This window comes from Clarias gariepinus, chromosome 5 (genome assembly GCF_024256425.1).
Source record: "Clarias gariepinus isolate MV-2021 ecotype Netherlands chromosome 5, CGAR_prim_01v2, whole genome shotgun sequence".
NCBI classification, from domain to species: domain Eukaryota; kingdom Metazoa; phylum Chordata; class Actinopteri; order Siluriformes; family Clariidae; genus Clarias; species Clarias gariepinus.
In genome coordinates, this window is record NC_071104.1 from 13848534 (window position 1) to 13868845 (window position 20312).

At 35.8% G+C, this 20312-nt stretch overlaps 1 protein-coding gene across 1 annotated transcript in view; it reads right to left on the minus strand.

Moving 5' to 3' along the window:
* Window positions 1-1449, minus strand: part of LOC128524337 (MORC family CW-type zinc finger protein 3-like) — a 30444-nt gene extending 28995 nt beyond the window's left edge. The window contains exon 1 of the mRNA XM_053496873.1: window positions 1262-1449. Coding sequence (XP_053352848.1) covers window positions 1262-1300 — 39 coding nt within the window. The 5' untranslated portion in view covers window positions 1301-1449. The remainder of the gene's footprint in view (window positions 1-1261) is intronic.
* Between the last annotated feature and the right edge of the window lie 18863 nt (window positions 1450-20312).

Below are 20312 nucleotides of genomic sequence, written 5' to 3' on the forward strand. Positions count from 1 at the left end.
GGAATGAAAAAATATAAAATCATGTTCCTTGAATGAATAAAATAAAAAAGTTCCTTAAATGAAAATTTGGACTGCCATGAAAGAGCAATTAATAACACAAACTGTGGGAATCATAAACTTCTGGAGGAATAATGTTTATACAAAGTTCCTTTATGAAGATATATCAATATGTCTTTTGAAATGTCTTAGAATGCTGTCAGAGGAACATAAGTAAAAAAAAAAAGAAAAACATTAATTTTCTTTGTTCATTCTAATCTCATCCAACTACGCTTTAAAAGAAAACTGCTTGTAGGTGGAAAAAAAGGTTGCAAATGCCATCTAGGATACTGCAACCTAGGCTGTTCAGGTTTCTGGATCCTGAATCTTTTTATGTACAGTAAGGCGATATCTCCCTTCAGATATGAGCTAGTGTGTCACTGTGAGGATTTGTTTCAGAGTAAGGATTTAGATAAAAAGGACAAACACATATTTAATGTTCCACTTGGGAGTCATCCCTAAATCAAATTTTAACCCATAACTTTTTAATAATATTAATAATAATAATAATAATAAATTAATAAATAAAATGATAATAAAAGCAAACAACTCACTTTCATGGGTTAGAACAATATGCAGATATAAACCAGACATCTGTTTTACATCTACAACTTGTCGAATAGAGAATTCTGTAGCTTAGCTATGTTCAGAAAAGGAATCATATACTGAAGTTTTAGCTTTCATTTATTAGCTCTATTAATTCTAGGATTAAGTTAATGGTTTTGTTTGTTGGCTTTTAAAAAATTAAATAGATTATGGATTGGTTGCACAGACTGGTTGTTCCTGACTGAACAATATTGACACTAATGTACCTGAAGACAGTATTAATGAACTGAAAGTGAAAGTTATTCAACAGGAAGGTAATAAAATTCTGAGAAATGAAACTGTAACCTGACAGGTCCACACAGGTCAGGTAAACAGCTCAAACAGAATAACTTTATATAATTAACTTTAATTATTGCTAATTAACTCAATTATGTATCTTGCCATAAATAATTCACAAAAGATACACTTGAGAAAATTGTTTTATGAATATTTTTTACATTTATTTTTCCAGTATACAAAAAGATAATTGTATAATAATGAAAATATATATTATTATAATTATATAAAATGATTATTATTATTAGTAGTAGTAGTAGGAGTAGTTGTTGTATTAGTATTCTATTTATATTACTATAACTATAGTTGTAGTTTAATCTAAGTAAAGCCCATAAGTACTTACCAAGCCTAAAGGTATTCCTTCATTATTTGTTGGTTCCATCCTTACTTAAAACTGCTGTCTACAATACTAAAGTAAGCTTCTTATTCACAAGTAGGGGGCTCCTCTACTGGTTTGAAATTCTGGAACAAGGCATTGACTTTTATACTGACTTTGGGAAAAAAAAACTCCACCCACTGGCTTCACAAAGTCTGTGTTTAGTACCCTGTAGGTTCCTCTGAAGTAGCTGTATAGCGATTTATTTTCTGATAGACACTGTCAGCTGTCATTGTGGTGTTTATGTGTAATCCAATTTTAACACACTTGACTATATTAACATCTGCATTTGATATAATGAAAATAGAAATAAAAAAATAGAAACAGTAGCAGACCAATTTGCGAGATCTGAAGAGAAAAAAGAAAACCACATGTATTTATATGAATGTATTGGTCAATAGAGCAGGCACTATATTACAGCAAAAAAAAGAGAACAGAAGAAAAACCTGCAGTAGAAGGTGGGCATATACCAATTTACAAAAAAAATAACGCATATTTGGAAAGTTTAGTTACGTGATATTATTACTGTACAGATTAAATGAGGAAGTAACATTAATTAAAAAATTATCAGTGGAAGAGGCCCCTGTGTAAAAATGGACCAAACAAGCAAACAAATGAACATTGTCATACCTGCGTCTTTTTTACAATCATTCAGTGCATTAAATATATAATATGCTGCTTTCTTTTCTGGAAAGGTAATATTTTTTGAATAGTAATATCTGAAAATCAAAAAGGTTTTTTTTGTACTGACTTAATAATGAAGTCATAAAATAAACATGTATAACAAAGTTTGTACAAAAAATATGCATATTTTTGTTATTGTGTCTTTTCAGTCCTTTTACATGCTGCTTAGATTCTCAGCTTGCATATTAGTAAGTATACTTTTCTTGGTTTTGATAAATCACGGTCTTTATTTGTTATAATATTTGTTATAATACGTTCTTTATAACTTCTACTTTCTTTTCTTAGTTGTAGCTTAGAATTAAATACATGTCAGCATTTATTGATCAAAGAATTTAATAAACAATACTTCTAAAAATTTTTTTAATTGGACATCTTGAAGCTTATTTACTGTATACATATGAGTTGAATTGGTTAGCACTGTCCAACAGCAAATTATCAATGATTATATGGTGACATTATTTTAAATACAAGAAATAAATGGAAAATAAAACAAATGTAAATGTTTTTAATGTGTGTTAGGGGAGGATTGTTTTTCCATTGGGGCCCTATCATCCGGAGATCGCTGGTTCAATCCCCGGGTGATGCTGTTACCTCTCACAGCCGGAGGCCTAGAGAGAGCTGATTGGCCGAGCTCTCCCAGAGGGGAGGGATGAGAGGCACTTAGCGCTCCCATAATAATCACGGCTCTACAGCAGGGGCCTCTGAAAGTCAGGCTATGCTTAGTCCTGCTAGGCCTTATATTTATTCTATTTTTATATTTTATAGGCCTATTTGCATTTATTTGTGTGGCAAGTTTCACTTTCAATTTACTTTAGAGTTCAAACTCAAGTCCTGGTTACATGTTTCCTTTACACTTAATTAAATTAAGTAAATTCAGCGTATGTATTTGTATTCTCATAAGTCAATAAGTCACTGATTTCATTTAGAGGCTTCCTCTGTCAGGATTTAAAATCTCATCAATGAATTTCCAGTCATATTGATCTGCTAAAATTTTAAAGTCATGACAATACGTACCAGAAGTCATGCAACAGGTTCTCTTAACATGAGGCTGAATAGAAGAAAAACAATAATGTTACAATAATTGAAGCAATAATTAAAGGTAGAAATTAAGGAATACCTTTAGGCTTGGTAGTACCTCTAGTAGTACCTCTAGTCTCTAATTCTAATATTTCAGTCAGCTCAAGTAGTATTGGCTTTGGGTTTGATGAAGTAGATTTCTTTTGGCTTGACTTAACCCAACTTTTTTCAGTTTCAAATAATTATGTTGGCTCTTTCCATTGCAGTTGCTATTTTAGTTAATTATTCATTTCTAGGATCAAGTTAGTCAAACATCTGTTAGTCAAAACAATTAGTTAACTTTTTTCTTCTTGTAAATAACAAATTGGCCTAACAATACTCTAACAATTAAAATGCACAAATAAATTAACCAGAGATCGATACTAATAAGTTAACTGATATAATATTCATAGGTGAGCATTAGTGCAACGTTATGTACTTCTGTTTTTCCTCGAACACTTATTGTGGTGGTTACTAGGCAATGCATTTCTATTGCTCTGCAAAAGTCAGGGCAACAGTTGGGAAAAAGTTATGAAAGTTTAGAAATCTACTGCTACTACTTCTAATAGCTTTTTTAAAAGGCACAAACATTCTTCTAGTAAAAAAGTACCTCAGTCCGAAGCACAAAATTGTATTTTAATCAGTGTATCGTGTAGTGCAGCCTTTGTAAAAACAATGTTTATAGTATTTGTAAAGCTTTAGTGTAATCAGATTATTAATGTATCTAAAGTCATAACCGCCCGCTGTTGGTGCTGTCATTGATTTTTTAAAAAGTGAACTGGAAAACTAATTAAAACATTGTTTTTGTGTCACAGACAGATTATGTTTTTGTGCTACATTAGCTTGAGGTCAGACCAGACTGGCCAGTCTTTGCTCCCCACAGACACAAATTAGCCTTGAGTTCCCCTGATCCTGTCTAATGTTACTGTATTGGTATATCGTGAATAATCAGTTTGGGGAAAAAATGCTATATTCGTCCAAAAAAGCGCTAAATGCTGTGATGTAATTAAGTACAAAAACTGCTCGTGATGTCCCTTCTTTTAAACAATTTGATTTAATTTATGGTGCAGGTTAAACTCCAGGCAAATACAAAAGGATTGGCAAAGTTTTATTCAATTCTGTCCAGCCAGGTTCGTGTAATGCTGTGACAAAATCTGGCTAGATAGCCGTACAGACAGAAATTGTTGTTCAGTTTCAGGTTCTTCAAGGTATGAAACATAAACATATAACTAAAAAAGTGAGTTCTGACCAATGTACAGACAACACCTGTTATATTATGTATAATGTTCTCTAACAAACCTCTGAAGGCTTCACAAAACAGCTGTATTAATTTACACACAGGTGGACTCTATTTAGTAATTAGGTCACTTCTGAAGGCGATTGGCTCCACTGGATTTTAGTTAGGGATCAGAGTAATAGAGACTGAATACAAATGCACACCACACTTTTCTGATTTTTATTTGTTAAGTTTTAAAAAACATTTACGATTTTTCTTTTACTTTACAATTATGTGACAATTTGTGTTGATCTATCACTTAAAATCCCAATAAAATGCATTTACATGGTTGTAACGTGACAAAATAGGGAAAAATTTCAAGGGGTATGAATACTTTTACAAGGCACTGTACCTATTCTTCATTTATTAACATGTTTGCAAACTACAGGTGCATTTATTCTTGCACTTATGTTCATCAATACCAGAAAGGCTGCATGGATCTATTGTCTGTGCTAGAAAAAAAGCAGCCCAAGTCTCACTTTTTCATACCTTTCTGTGTAATATTCTTATGACTGTTAATGTTTATATAATAATAATAATAATAATAATAATAATAATAAATTATTAAAGACAGATGTCAATATTTAATAAATAGAATTTGATATCTATAAAAATATATATTAATTCTATTTATTTTTTATTTTGTATTTGCTTTTATATGTGTGGCAAGTTTCACTTTCAATTTACTCAAAAAAAACGCATCATGGCTTCATGCAAAAACCATATTTACATGTTTTCTTTACACTTACTTCGCACATGACGTTATTTACTTATTTTTATGTTAAGTACAGGTGCATTTTGTATACATAGATGTCTTTTAATCGTGGGACTAGTCAGCATAAAACACTGTGGTTTTGGCAGTGGTAGCTCAGAGGGCTAAGGCACTTGGTTACTGATCGGAAGATCGGTGGTTCGATCCCCAGCTCCACCAGGTTGCCACTGTTGGGCCCTTGAGCAAGGCCCTTAACCCTAACTGCTCCATGGGCGCTGTATCATGGCTAACCCTGCGCTCTGACCCCAGTTAAGCTGGGATATGCGAAGAAGGAATTTTACTGTGCTGTAATGTATATGTGACAAATAAAGGCTTAACTTAACTTATTTCCAATAAGTAGAAGTTATTGTGGGTAAAAGATTTGAGTAAATTTAAGTGGATCTATCAGGTCGTGCTTCTCTCTGGAAGCCATTGCTTTTTTTCGCCAAGTGAAAGTTTTGCTAATGCACATTAAAGTGCTCCGACTATACAGTAGAGGATGACACCGCTTTTTTGTCTTCCTTCTAAATGTAGTGTAACACACTGCCTATAGCAATTTTCCCAGCAACGTTAGCATCAGCTCTTTGTCATAGCCTTTTTTTTTCGGAGGAGAGCTTCCAAAAAAGGAGTACCCAGAGTCTGCAGGACAGGAAATGTTCGTGAAACATTCAGCAGAAAAGACCTACTCACTGAATTGGACTCCCGCAGCCCATTTATAGGCCACAGATGACAGCGAGATGGTAACTGGTAATTTGTGACCGGGCCTGGGGCCTCATGTACAAAGACTTGCGTTGAATTTATACTAAAACATTGCGTACGGACAAAGCTGTAAATGTGCGTACGCAGTAAAAAAAATCTGATGTATGAAACACTGTGTACGCGGAATCCCAACTTTAAATACATTACTCACCAAGAAGCCACCCATCGCGCACCCTGCCACACTGGAGCCTCATCCCAACCGTGCTGTTTGTGAGGATGAATGAATCATGGGTTGTCCCAGGCCACCTTGCCACAATATTTGTTAGGCGCATTTGAGCATCACATATTATTTGCACATTTATTAATTGGAAATGTTTCCGATTCACGTATGCAAATTCGTCTTCAGATGGCACCTTTATAGCAGTGTGCGTGCAGTCGATCGCTCTGATTACATTACGAAAACCATCGATCGCTGCAAATTGCGCTTTAATGTTTGGCTGGTCAACTGCATGGTATGAAAACCTTAAATACTTGCTAGACATGCAGATGATCCCGTCCCATACAGGTGGCATTGCACGGCTCAAAGACGACTGGCTTAACCCAGAGCGGTCTGCCAGTTCCCTTTGTAAAGAACCACTGGCCAGGAAACCAAGCGTTGTCAGCACCTGTAAGGGAACGGGTAATGCGTGGCTCCCCGCTGTCTCTCTTTCCAAATTTGGACCCAACTCAGCACAGAGCTCCAAGAGGATAGCTCTTAGAACTCTGAAACGGATAATAAGCCAGTCAGAAAATCACTGTGATCCATAAAAACGCGTTCCCTTCGGATTCGGTCATTGACAATGTCCTCTAATAAGGCCAACACTGCCATTGCCATAAACTAAGGGTTGTATACATTTGCAAATGCTTTTATATGTTCTAAATCACATAACTGGTAAAAAATATTGTGTTAAATAACCCATTTTATCAATTATAAATTAATAGCAATGTTTTTCACATGTGTTGGTGTGATACTTTGTAGTGTGCAATTTAACATAATTGCCTCTAGGAGTCGCCAACGGAAATAAAACAAACGCACACAAGAAATACTGTACACGTACGCCAGACATGAAGTTGGCGTGGAAGAACGCACATTCTCACGTTAATTTCACTGTGAGTAAATACGACCGTGAGCGTGAAAACTGGCGTAAGCAAAGTTTTTGTGCCTACGCAGCGTTGATATATGAGGCCCCAGGTGAGGTAGGGTGCCCCATCCCTTGCTTGCATACAGCGGAGCTGCTCTTGGCTGCTCTAAATACATGTTGTGTGTGCTGCTTTTGGAGTGAGCATGGAGCTGTTTATTAATATCAGACAGGTTGCATGGATCTATTGTCTATGCTAAAAAACAACCAGCCCAAGTCTCACTTTTTCATACTTTTCTGTGTAATATTCTTAACTATTAATGATGTTGTTGTACTACGCCTCACGAAAGTCCAAAATAATTTATCTTTATTTATACAAATAATAATAATAATAATAATAATAATAATAATAATTGGAGGCAGATATCAAAATTTTTATATTTTTTGTCAGAGAAAGACAAGTTTGCCTTATCCCTGTTAGCCCATATATTTATTGTATTTACATATTATTTTGCATTTGCTTTTTATATAAAATGCTTCTTTACATGTTTGTAATATATATTTACTCTATTTTATATTTTATTTGCGTCATTTTTTAAGGCAAGTTTCACTTTCAATTTACTCTAAAATTTAAACTCATTGTGGAATCATGCAATAATTACTCAAAACTGTATTTTATTATATAAATTTGGATGATATACTACTCCTGCTCAACTCTTTTGTTTTATTTTAATAATATATTTTGTCTATTGTTTAGGTTTTGATTACACATACTGTATCAAGATTTTACAATAGTTTACTCTTCTGAGATTCTCTCTTTGGCCAAACCCTCCATAGCTTTTGTGGACACAGAGTACATGCAAAATACTTCTTTACATGTTTGCTCACCTTACTCAACCTTTGCCCATTCATCTTCATCTTAGAAAAGAATTACATGTAGTTATGTTTTTATAGATTTTTTGCCTCTGAAAGTCAGGCTATGCTTAGTCCTGCTAGGCCTTATATTTATTCTATTTTTTTATATTTTATATGCCTATTTGCATTTATATGTGTGGCAAGTTTCACTTTCAATTTACTTTAAAGTTCAAACTCAAGTCCTATTTACATGTTTCCTTTACACTTACTTAATTAAATTAAGTAAATTCAGCATATGTATTTGTATTCTCATAAGTCAATCAGCCACTAGTTTCATTTAGAGGCTTCCCCTGTCAGAATTTAGAATTTCATCAATGAATTCCCAATCATATTCATCTGCTAAAAGTTTAAAGTTGCGACAATACGTACCAAAAGTCATGCAACTCTATTATCTTGTTTTTTTAATCTGAGAAACTTTATATAAATTATTGTGATACAATAATTGAAGCAATAATTAAAGGAAGAAATTAAGGAATACCTTTAGGCTTGGTAAATACTTATGGGCTTTACTTGGATTAAACTACAACTATAGTTATAGTTATGACTGGAATAATATTATGGTCAGGACTATGGCTTCTGTCACAATTGATATAATCTACAGTATCTTGTTTAAGAAACTCTTGTTTGAGAAAACAAGTATCTTGTTTGAGAAAAACTTTAATGTGATGATACACAAACTGTATCATCACATTACAATTATTTTTTTTCTTGTAAAAAAAAAATTGGCCTAACAATACTAAAAAACAATTAAAATGCATTAAAATAAATTAACCAGAGATACTAATAAGTTAACTGATATAATATTCGTAAGTAAGCATTAGTGCAACTCGCAAGCCAAACTACCACAGCACATTTATGATGTCTCTTAAATTTCCAACTACTGAAGCACCACTACTCCTACACCGTTATGTACTTGTGTACTGTGCTTCCTCTAACACTCATTGTAGTGTTTACTAGGCAATGCGTTGCTATTGCTCTGCAAAAGTCAGGGCAACAGTTGGGAAAAAGTTCTGGGCCCAATTTCTCGATAACGCACACTCTTTGTGCTAAGAAGACTCTTAAGATATATCTTACGTAAAGTGATAACTTTTCTAAGTATATTTCTCAAAATGTCCCTTAGAAGTATTCTTAAGTCGCTGCCTCTTATGTCCAATGTTACAAGGCGCCGTTTACAGTGAAGGTCCTGAATTTAAAAAAGACAGCACTTTCTATGCAAATTAAACATTGCACAAAATTCTTTTAATAGCGTTTATTTCGACATGGGTTAACTTATAAATAGTAGGCCATAATAGACAAATATATAAATTAAATCACCAAATTGTTGTTAATATTTTCATGTAACCTGTAGTAGTGGTGAAAAGAACCAGGTATACAATCATAGTTGATTGACAAACAGCTGATAACACTCTTTACCAGCTTCAGAAACAATGTGAAGCATGTCAGGTTGGGGTTTATAGTGCACTTATGGAATGAATACGATGAGATGACAGAGTAGAGGTTATCAATCAGAAAAATGAATGGATGCGGGGTTTGAAACTCCCAAGGTTATTTTCTCATTTAACTAAATCAAATTTCATAAAAATAAAATGTGTCAAAAGAAAACCCCATCCAGTTATGGATAATGGCTAATGATCAATGAAACATATTTTAAACAAAAAGCAGCAATCAGCTGGACATCGGGACGCAGAGCGTAAATATGAAGCGTTGGCCTTGCAAGTGCAGGTCTAATTAGGTCAAGATGCTCCATAATCTGTTGCCTTGGAAGGCGAAACTTAAAAAAATAATAATAATAATAGCGATCTCAGGAAAAATATGAAAAGGGCTGAAGTTTTGACTAAAGGAAAAATTTACATGAACCACACAGCTCTGCGAATGGCGCCGTCTTCAGTTTAGCACAACAACACGCTGTATCGCTGCCAAATTGTCACCTGTTTAATATTAAAAGTGATTGCCAATTTTAAGGCATTAGTCACATTATGAAATAGGCTAAATAAAAGTCACTCTATTAGTTCTGATATTAAATAAAATAAAATTCTTAAACAGGCCTACAGTATATTCCATCATTAATATCACTTTGATAACGTGCCATAATGTGCTTGCATACACCGCTGATTTATAAAGACTGCTGCTTAGTGGCGGCGACTAGCGTCTTGAGCTGAAACTATGCTAAGAATGAGTTAAGGTTGGTCCAGACCAACCTTACGAACGTGTGACATACCTAAGAGATACTTAGCGTACGAACGTTTCGGGAAATGCGCCATAACGTTAAGAGAGAGGTTATGGTACAACTTAAGAACTACTTAGCGATAAGAAGCTTTCGAGAAACCGCGCCCTGAAAGTTTAGCCATCTACTGTACTCCTGTAAATCTAGCCCTAACTTGTTCCTCTTGTGTACTGCCTTACATAATAAACCAGTCATAAAAATAACTTTGTTATAACTGTCACCCCTAAATAAATACATGTTAAATGTTTTCTAAACCCAGACAACACTTTTAATGGCATTTTCAGCATAAACAGATTATTAAGGTATATGACAGTCATAGCTGACCGCTGTTGGTGCTGTCAATGATTTTTAAAAAAGAGAACGCTTACTGAAAAAGTAATTAAAACATTGTTTTTGTGTCACAGACAGATTATGTTTTTGTGCTACATTAGCTTGGGGTCAGACCAGACTGGCCAGTCTTTGCTCCCCACAGGCACAATTGAGCCTTAAGTTCCCCTGATCCTGTCTAATGTTACTGTTTTGGTATATCATGGATAATCAGTTTGGGGGAAAAACGCTATATTCGTCTAAATGCTGTAATGTAATTTAGTACAAAAATGCACATAATGCCCCTTCTATTAGGCAATTTGATTTAATTTATGGTGCAGGTTTTACTTCAGGCAAATAGAAAAGTATTGCCAAAGTTTTATTAAATTCTGTCCAGCCAGTTTCGTGTGATGCTGTGACAAAATCTGGCTATATAGCCATACAGACAGAAATTGTTGTTCGGTTTCAGGTTCTTCAATGTATGAAACATAAACATATAACTAAAAGAGTAAGTTCTGACCAATGTACAGACAACACCTGTTATATTATGTATAATGTTCTCTAACAAACCTCTGAAGGCTTCACAAAACAGCTGTATTAATTTACACACAGGTGGACTCTATTTTGTAATTAGGTGACTTCTGAAGGCAATTGGTTTATATCAAAAGTGACAGAAGCCATAGTCCTGATCATGTCATAGTATTCCAGTCATAACTATAACTATAGTTGTAGTTTAATCTAAGTAAAGCCCATAAGTACTTACCAAGCCTAAAGGTATTTCTTCATTTCTTCCTTCAATTATTGCTTCAATTATTGTAACACTTCATTTTAGCCTCAGGTTAAGAGAGCCGAGATACTAAAGTTGCATGACTTGTTGTATTGTCGTGACTTTGAACCTTTAGCAGATAAATATGATTGGGAATTCATTGATGAGATTCTAAATCCTGACAGAGGAAGCCTCTAAATGAAACCAGTGGTTGACTTATGAGAATACAAATACATACGCTGAATTTACTTAATTTAATTAAGTAAATGTAAAGGAAACATGTAAATAAGACTTGAGTTTGAATTTCTAAAGAAATTAAAAGTGAAACTTGCCACACAAATAAAAGCAAATATAAAATATAAAAAAATTGAATAAATATAAGGCCTACCAGGACTAGGCATAGCCTGACTTTCAGAGGCAAAAAATCAATAAAAATTTTTACATTTTGGCCTTCTTTTTTATGATGATGATAATTGACATAACATGCAAAGTAAGGCGAGCAAACATGTAAAAAGTATTTTGCATGTACTCTGTGTCCACAGAAGCCATGGAGGGTTTGGCCAAAGAGAATCACAGAAGATTAACTTATTGTAAAATCTTGATACAGTATGTGTAATCGAAACCTAAACAATAGATAAAATATATTATTAAAATAAAACAAGAGAGTTGAGCGGGAGTAGTATATCATCCAAATTCATATAATAAAACACAATTTTGAGTAATTATTGCATGATTCTACAATGAGTTTAAATTTTAGAGTAAATTGAAAGTGAAACTTGCCTTGGAAAGTGACGCAAATAAAATATAAAATAGGGTAAATATACGGGCTACCAAACATGTAAAGAAGCATTTTATATAAAAAGCAAATGCAAAATAATATATAAATAGAATAAATATATGAGCTACTGTAACAGCGATAAGCCAAACTTGTCTTTCTCTGACAAAAAATATTTAAATTTTGATATCTGCCTTTAATTATTATTATTATTATTATTATTATTATTATTATTTGTATAAAAAAGATGAATTATTCTGGACTTTTGTGAGGCCCAGTACAACAACATTATTAATAGTTATAAAAAATATTACACAGAAAAGTATGAAAAAGTGAGACTTGGGCTGGTTGCTTTTTAGCATAGACAATAGATCCATGCAGCCTGTCTGATATTAATAAACAGCTCCATGCTCACTCCAAAAGCAGCACACACAACATGTATTTAGAGTCCAATTCAGTGAGTAGGTCTTTTCTGCCGAATGTTTCACAAACATTTCCTGTCCTGCAGACTCTGGGTACCCCTTTTTTGGAAGCTCTCCTCCAAAAGGAAAGCCTATGACAAAGAGCTGATGCTAACGTTGCTGGAAAAATAGATAGAAAATAGATGCTGCTATAGATTGTGTGTTACACTACATTTTGAGGGAAGACAGAAAAGCAGTGTCATCCTCTATAGTCAGCGCACTTCAATGTGCATTAGCAACACTTTCACTTGGCAAAAAAAAGCAATGGCTTCCAGAGGGAAGCACAACCTGACAGATCCACTTAAATTTACTCAAATGTTTTTCCCACAATCACTTCTTCTTATTGGAAATACCAGAACAACAGTGTTTTATGCTGACTTGTCCCAAGGTTAAAATACATCTGTGTATAGGTCATTGATGGATAAGACTTTTTTTTTTTAAAAAAGCCATAAAAAAGTCATCTGGGGCGACCGTAATATATATCTCAGAATTCACATTTTTATGTATCATTAAGACTAGTTGAACTCATATCACTAAGTAGATAAACTGATGAAAAAAGATAAACTTTAGTGCCCTTTCATTTTGAACCATTATTTCACAAGTTTATTCTATAATATCAGAGTCTCCTTCATTATCCAGTTAAAATAAATGTTTATCCCTATAAAAGGAATGGAAAATGGCTGAATTTAGAAAAAAAAGATAAAATATACAGATAATTATACTTAAACAATTAACTCTATGTATATAATTGATGTATAGAATATGAAAACTACAAATATAGGACATATATCTATCATTTAACACATTTAGCAGTGGTCGCCCCACATGATACTCGGTCGCCCCACATGATGTTTTCAAGTTTACTCAAGTATAACAGGCTAACAGTTAGCCTCAGAAACCAAACTAGCTTCTTCTAGTGACAAAGCACTATCAAATTTATCATCAAAATATAGATTTGTGGAAAAAAATTATAATTTACAGTTTTGGGGTGGTCACCCCACATGATGACCAAAAGTGACTACGACATCACAGCCGTTAAAAAACAGCTTTTTCTTACTATATGAGAGAGACTGATTTACTATCCAGTTGTTTCCAGGGGGTCTTCACTTGTGTCTGGCGGATGCTGTATCCCATCCTTGAGATGTTTTTTAAAATAAAGGTCCCAAAATTGTGGTTTGTTGATGGTCACCCCGGATAAAATGGATAGAATCAACATAATTCGGACAACATTCGTTTGTATATCATGATAAAAAAATATGAGCAAATGCTTTATAGTTTTGTCAATGGATGTAAAACATGTTTAAAATTATGCCAACTAGGAAAAGAGATATATTTTAGTTGATTTAAAGTGTTTTTAAACCAGTTGTCCTAACTAAAGTCAAGGCCGGACGGTCGCCCCATATGGTGTTTTGGCACTTCGGATAGCAGAAAAATGATGAAAAACTTAAAAATTTGGAGAAGTTAGAGTGGTTTAGTAGGTAAGGAAGGTATAACAAGTAGATGAGAAATTTTTATGTATTTTTTAGTTTTTTCTGCAAAATAAAATTAACCCGGACAGAAAAAGGGGGCGTCACATCATTGACCCGTATACAAAATGCACCTGTACTAAACATGAAAATAAGTGAATAACGTCATGTGCAAAAGTGTGAAGAAAACATGTAAATATGGTTTTTGCATGAAGCCATGATGAGTTTTTCAGAATAAATTGAAAGTGAAACTTGCCAAACATATAAAAGCAAATACAAAATAGAATAATAAATAGAATTAATATATATATTTTAAAGATATCAAAATTATGCTAATTTAATTTAAAAATCTGTCTTTAATGATTTAATATTATTATTATTATTATTATTATTATTATTATTATTATTATTATATTGTATGTGCATATATGAAGATTAATTATTCTGGACTTTTGTGAGGCGCAGTGCAAGAGCACCATTAACAGTCATAAAAATATTAAACAGAAGGGTGTGAGACTTGGGCTGGTTTCTTTCTAAGACATGCAAGCCTCTCTGGTATTGATAAACATAAGTGCAAAATGAAGTGTATGAAGAATAGGTACAGTGCCTTGTAAAAAGTATTCATACCCCCTATTTTGTCATGTTACAACCACAAACGTAAATGTATTTTATTGGGATATTATGTGATAGACCTACACAAATTGTCACATATTTGTAAAGTGAAAGAAAAAATTCAAAATGTAACAAATAAAAATTAGAAAAGTGTGTTGTGCATTTGTATTTAGTCCTGGTAGTCTATATATTTATTCTATTTTTATATTTTATCTTTGCTTTTATGTGTGGCAAGTTTCACTTTCAATTTATTTTGAAATTCAAATTTATCATGGCCTCTTGCAAATGTCTTATTTACATGTTTTCTTTAAACTTACTTTGCACATTATTCACGTTTACAAAATTCTGATTTATTTTGGCAGACGCTCTTATCCAGAGCGACTTACATTTTTATCTCATTACACATCTGAGCAGTTGAGGGTTAAGGGCCTTGCTCAAGGGCCCAACAGTAGCAACTTGGTGGTTGTGGGGTTTGAACCTGGGATCTTCCGAACCATAGTCCAATGCTTTAACCACTGAGCTACGCTTGGCATTTATCAAAGCAAAGAAAAGCAATGCAATGCAATGCCAGGGATTAAAACATTTTAACATGTCAATTTTAGATTCTGTAGTAGCTCAACGGTCAGCACACAACCTCTCGCAGGAGAGCCTTACTTCAAATATGCCGTTTTCACATAGCTGGGGCCTGAGAGAAATGTATCTAAGTTTATTAATCCATGCCCACTGTTTATTAATCCACACACTCGATGTATTAATCCACGTCCACGGGCTAAGTTTAGTACTCAGTACTGCACAGCAGGGGGGCTCTGTATAAAAGAACTGGTATTAGATGAGGGAGGAAGCAGGACCAGGGGGCTATTGTATAGAACAACTTTCACACACACACACACACACACACACACACACACACACACAAACGGACTGTTTGTTGCAGTACTAAAGAACAGTCACCACACTTTAACACAGAAATAAAATTAAAAGAGCTTTAAGCATGCATGGCCCAATTGTAATCACGTGATGCTTGGCAGACAAACTGCATGTGAACTACCAAAATGGATTTTAAAGCCATTCTGTTGTGGACTTGCTCTGGTGTTTTGGGTTATTGTTGCATCACCAAACTTCTACAGAGTTTCAGCTCCAGGCATTCTTACATTATCCTGTAGTATTTTTGATACACTTGGGAATTCATCTTCTCCTCTATTACTGTAAGCTGTCCAGGCCCTGATGCAGCAAAGTACGTCCAAAACATGATGTTTCCTCCAGCATACTTTACAGTTGGGATGATGTTTTCAATAATATATGAAGTGCCCTTTTTACAGGGCACTTTATATATATAATATAATCAAACATATTCCTGCTTGTTCCTTCCAAATAGGTTAATCTTAGTTCTATCGGTACACAAAACATTTTTTCAATATCATGGTGGAGTTTCAATAAACTGTGTGCTCTTATAAACTTCATGCATCCAGCAATGTTCTTTTTATTAAGCAGTGGCTTCTTTTGTGGTGTCCTGTCGTGGATCCCCTACTTCTTAAATGTTTTATGCACTTTAGACTCATAAACACAGATGTTAGTTAGTTCCAATGATGCCTTTAAATCTTTTTATGGTTGTTTTCAATATGAAAAAAAATCATAAAAAGTCATGAAAAATATTTTTGTTTGTGCAGAAAATGCAGAAAACACATTGCATGCGGGTTCACAAAACTTTGGCAATATTGTGACTTAAATTTTAAAAAGAGAGAAAAAGCGATCAGAAAAAAATTAAAAATGTTTTATGATCAACAGTACACACTAAAAAGCGCTGTTTTTTTTTTTTGTTTGTTTTGTTTTTTTACCCAAACGCTGGGTTGACTCTGTTGGGTCATTTTTCTGGGTTATTTACAGAGAGTTGGGTAGTTTTTGTGTAACCCAGCTGCTGGGTTGAAGATTGCTTGGCCCCTCCCCCAAAGTTCACCGGTGTATTCAGCGGTTGTCAGAGCTTCGTGTCTTTTCTCTTGAGCTCTGATGACGGTTCATCCTCCTCGTGCATTTAAGGGAAAATGACGTTAAATACAAGGTCTGTATACACATGTTCACTCACCTAAGTCACATATGACTAAAACATTATCACTACACTGTATGTAAGATTTATTACTGTTACCGTGTTAAGGTTACACTCAAACTTTCAGGCTGGTCTGAGGTAAGTTAATTTAGCTGAGCATAGCTGCTAGTTAGCCAAAAAAATTCACCTGTGTATGAAAGAAACGGCTAAAACGTCTAAGCTTTTTATCTTTCTCTATAGAATGTTTGCAGGGTGACGAAGATGGTGATGTGATGAATGAATTAACTGTAGTATTAGCATGATGTAGGCATTTAGTTAGGTTGCTAGCGTTAGCAACCACATTAACTAGTCTAACTTAAAAAAATATATACAGTATTAAGGAGCTTTATCCGAACAGCCATGCTTATTTTGCTGTTTTATTTTTGATAGTAGTAGCTGTCTCTATGTTTTTGTTTCAGGTTACCTATACCCTAGCATTTTTTATTTAGTATCAATCTTATTACACACTAAATTGATAGTCTTGTTCAGTTTAATCTTTGCTATTCAACAAAATGTTTACTTTCTTTCATTTCTTTTTTTTTAAGGTTGGCACCAACATGATGGAATACCTCCAGCAGGCTGAAGTGTCAAGGCCATACCCTACATCCTGACATTTGGAGATAATGACCAGCGCTGCTCTCAGGCATTCGTCATTCTGGTGGGACAGGCTCTGGAGCAATGCACACTACTTGGGGCGGTTGATGTGTGCTTAAAGGCATTTTATATTTTTGACATTAACTATCCAAAGCAGTGTGCTCCTGTATAGGACTTTTTGTAATGTTGCTATGAAATAGCAAGGCCTACTTGAAAAGTCGTAGACAGTGTTTCTATGTTAAATTGAGACCAGGGCTGGATAGTTTTGTTCTGCAGAAAAGATATTGTGGCGTGGGCGGGGCGGCGGCTGACGACCAGCATGCCTTGCGGGAATGTCGGTGTGTTCACCGTGATGGGGAAAGGTGTTTGGGTTAGTGGCTTCGGCCCTGTTGTGTGTGAGGGGGTGAGTGACGTGTGAAATGTGCTCCAGTTCAAGCTAGTGCTGAATTGGATGTAGGCTCCTGAGTGAAGGTGCTGCTCATGCCTTACCTGCTGTGTGCTCAATAAAGTACTCCCAGCCATTGCATTGGGCAGCAAATAAGCTCACTCGTCTCTCCAGCATTCTTCCCGGCGTAAAAACGCTACATTGGTGTCAGAAGTGAGCCCATAATGGCGGCACATCACGGCGAAAGAGCCGAGCGACCGCCCGCAGCTCAGTGGCGCTCGGTAGGTGAACCTAGCCGGGGACAGGGCTACCCGTCGTGGCTAGGCCTCGACACCGCTTCCGAGATTCCGCGACGACGCCGAGGCCAGGGACCGCCGGACTACCACTGCAACGTTCTCAGGCCTGAGGGACAGCCGGACTACCGCTTCAACGTTCTCAGGCCTGAGGGACAGCGTACACCAGCAGCCGCTAAACTAGCGCCGGGTGGACGGTTGGGGAGCCCCGCGGGGCTTTACATCGACTGTGTGCCGGACGGCGTCTTACTGCGGGCGCTCGTGGACACCGGCTCCACTGTTTCCCACGGGTTGTGGAACTGTGAACTGCTCATCGCCAGGCAGAAGGCCCCCACCCAGCGCTCGCGGGCACCGCTGCAAGACTTTTGGGTGGGGGCACCTATGGGGCGAATGGGCGTGGACACTCACAGCCAGCTCGGCTCTCCGATGTCATCTACCGGGTGCGGTTAGCAGGGCGGGCACGAGTTTTGCCCCACCGGGACCGTCTTGCGCCTCACCAGCCGCACGCCGGGGAACCATCGAACTCTGGAGGCCGGATCGCCTCAGGACTGCATTCGCGTTCACCCCTCACCTGCCAAAGGACGCCGGCGTTCCCACCGCCAGCGCCGACCACCTCCACGCCTCCGAATGGTGACCAGGGACGGTCACAGCTCGGGTGGGGGCAGTGTGGCGTGGGCGGGGCGGCTGACGACCAGCATGCCTTGCGGGAATGTCGGTGTGTTCACCGTGATGGGGAAAGGTGTTTGGGTTAGTGGTTTCGGCCCTGTTGTGTGTGAGGGGGTGAGTGACGTGTGAAATGTGCTCCAGTTCAAGCTAGTGCTGAATTGGATGTAGGCTCCTGAGTGAAGGTGCTGCTCATGCCTTACCTGCTGTGTGCTCAATAAAGTACTCCCAGCCATTGCATTGGGCAGCAAATAAGCTCACTCGTCTCTCCAGCATTCTTCCCGGCGTAAAAACGCCACAATATCTAATGTCACAAAGAGATCCTGCTCTGTAGAAGCTGCCTCAGCCTATTTGTGTTATTACTCCATTCTGCCCTTATGAGTAATAGTATAGTAATGATGTCGCTGTTGATTATCTGCTCTTGTGCTTTTGAAAAATAAATGTTTTTTTTCTGTGAACATTTAATAGGATGTTGTTTATTGCATATATGTATGGTTAGCAAAACTTGGAAGTTTTTTTTTGTAATAGACCAGTAAATCAAAGTGACTTAACTGTTTAATAGACATGGGTAGTTTTTTTTTTTTTTTTTTTACAGATTCACTGTAAAACATGAAAATAATATTAACCTATTTGTGAGGTAGAATTAACCCAACATTCCAAATGAATGTTCAAATGAACATCTGGGTAAAACATTTGGTCAATTTATGTGGTAGAATTAACCCAGCATTATAGTTAAATATGACCCAGCATTTGGGTTTAATATTTAACCCATCTTGCTGGGTTAAACAAATGACCCATTTTGCTGGGTTAAATTAACCCAGCATGTAGTTAGTCCAATATTTACCCAGCTGCTGAGTTAAAAACAACCCAAACTGGGTTGTTTTTAACCCAGTATTTTTTAGGATGCAATGTCTAATATTACTACACGACATTACTTCATACTGCAGAAAATTATTTTTTTTATACAAATATACATTTGTTACAATTAAATATGTATTGCCAAGTCACCCTGGCAATGACCCATCACACACACACACACACACACACACACACACACACACACACACACACACATTTGTGGAAAACACATTGACAGCAAAACCTCAAAGTACCAAAACTGCTTGCGTTATAGACAAAAAGCAAAAAAAAAAAAAAAAAGGACCATGTAGTATAGTAATGTAATGGCATAAAATGTATTTAAAAGTAAAAATTAACACTAGTAATAACAGTAAGAATATTGTATTGGTAAATAATTAAATGATATCATATAGGTTCATGGTTAAATTATGATAAACAAAAGAATTGCTATTGTAAAAACTTGCTGACACCACAAATGTGACTGATTTTCCATCCATCTATCCATATGGAAATCTCTGTAGTCCTGGAGACTCTGTAGCTAGGGACTGTGGAGGCCAATGGCGATAACCAATGCTTTTATTCCCATTTTATAACTGTGGTAGGACCTACAGTCAACATCTACAATTTGGTGAATTAGTCTAATCTGCATGTCTTGGGACTGTGGGAGGAAACCGAAATACCCAGAGGAACCACCAGGCATGGGGAGAACTTGCAAACTTCATGCAAACAGATGCCGAGGTGGGAACTGAACTGAGACCCTGGAGGTGCAAGGCGACAGTGCTAACTACAGTACAAAGCCACTGTAGTTAATGTTGTCAGTGTTATTGTGAACACACAAATTGTGACATACAACACATCCACATCCTGCATGCACACACATAAAATTATGTTATTTATTTACGATATAAAAGTGGGAATGATTAAATATATATATATATATATATGGAACTCCAAAGTGTTAAAAATTAAATAAATAAATAAATAGCATATGATAAAATAAATAACTCTATAAATAAATAAGACACATCTATGTAAT